The following is a 379-nucleotide window of genomic DNA, read 5'->3' as shown; positions in this document are numbered from 1 at the left end:
ACAAGAGGGGAGACGGATGAGGTCCCCGATGGCCGTATCTGAAAAGCTGAGGCAGGAGAAGGAGCAGCAGGAGCCAGAGGTGGGATCGAGCCGTGTGGAGGCAGCGACACAGCCACGCACAGGGCAGGAGAGCATCCAGGCTGGAGAGCGGGGTCAGGATGCGGCCAAGGGCAGAGGGAACCCACAAAGAGACCAGCACCCCGAGCTAGCCTCTGAGAGGAAGGCGCTGGTGAGGGGACGGCTCCAGGAGAAAGAGGGACAAAGTATGGGGACACCTCAGGGTGAGAAGAAGAAGGAGGTGGGGGAGTCGCAGCCCCGGACGGTGCCGGAGCTGGGGGGCTGCCGGCTCCGAGAAGTGAAGATCCTGACCAGACAGGGA

The 379-nt window shown here is 63.9% G+C and overlaps 1 protein-coding gene across 1 annotated transcript in view; it reads left to right on the top strand.

The window, feature by feature from the left end:
- Nucleotides 1–379, top strand: part of LAD1 (ladinin 1) — a gene marked incomplete at both ends in the record, with an annotated part of 4,394 nt that overhangs the window by 1,542 nt on the left and 2,473 nt on the right. The window contains 1 exon segment of the mRNA XM_009879116.1: nt 1–373. This exon segment is cut by the window's left edge and continues 34 nt beyond it. Within this exon segment, the coding sequence (XP_009877418.1) occupies nt 1–373 (373 nt within the window).

The sequence above is a fragment of the Apaloderma vittatum genome, unplaced genomic scaffold (assembly GCF_000703405.1).
Source record: "Apaloderma vittatum isolate BGI_N311 unplaced genomic scaffold, ASM70340v1 scaffold33901, whole genome shotgun sequence".
Taxonomy (NCBI): Eukaryota; Metazoa; Chordata; class Aves; order Trogoniformes; family Trogonidae; genus Apaloderma; species Apaloderma vittatum.
Note: the sequence above shows the minus strand (reverse complement) of the source record. Positions and strands in the feature narration are given on the sequence as shown.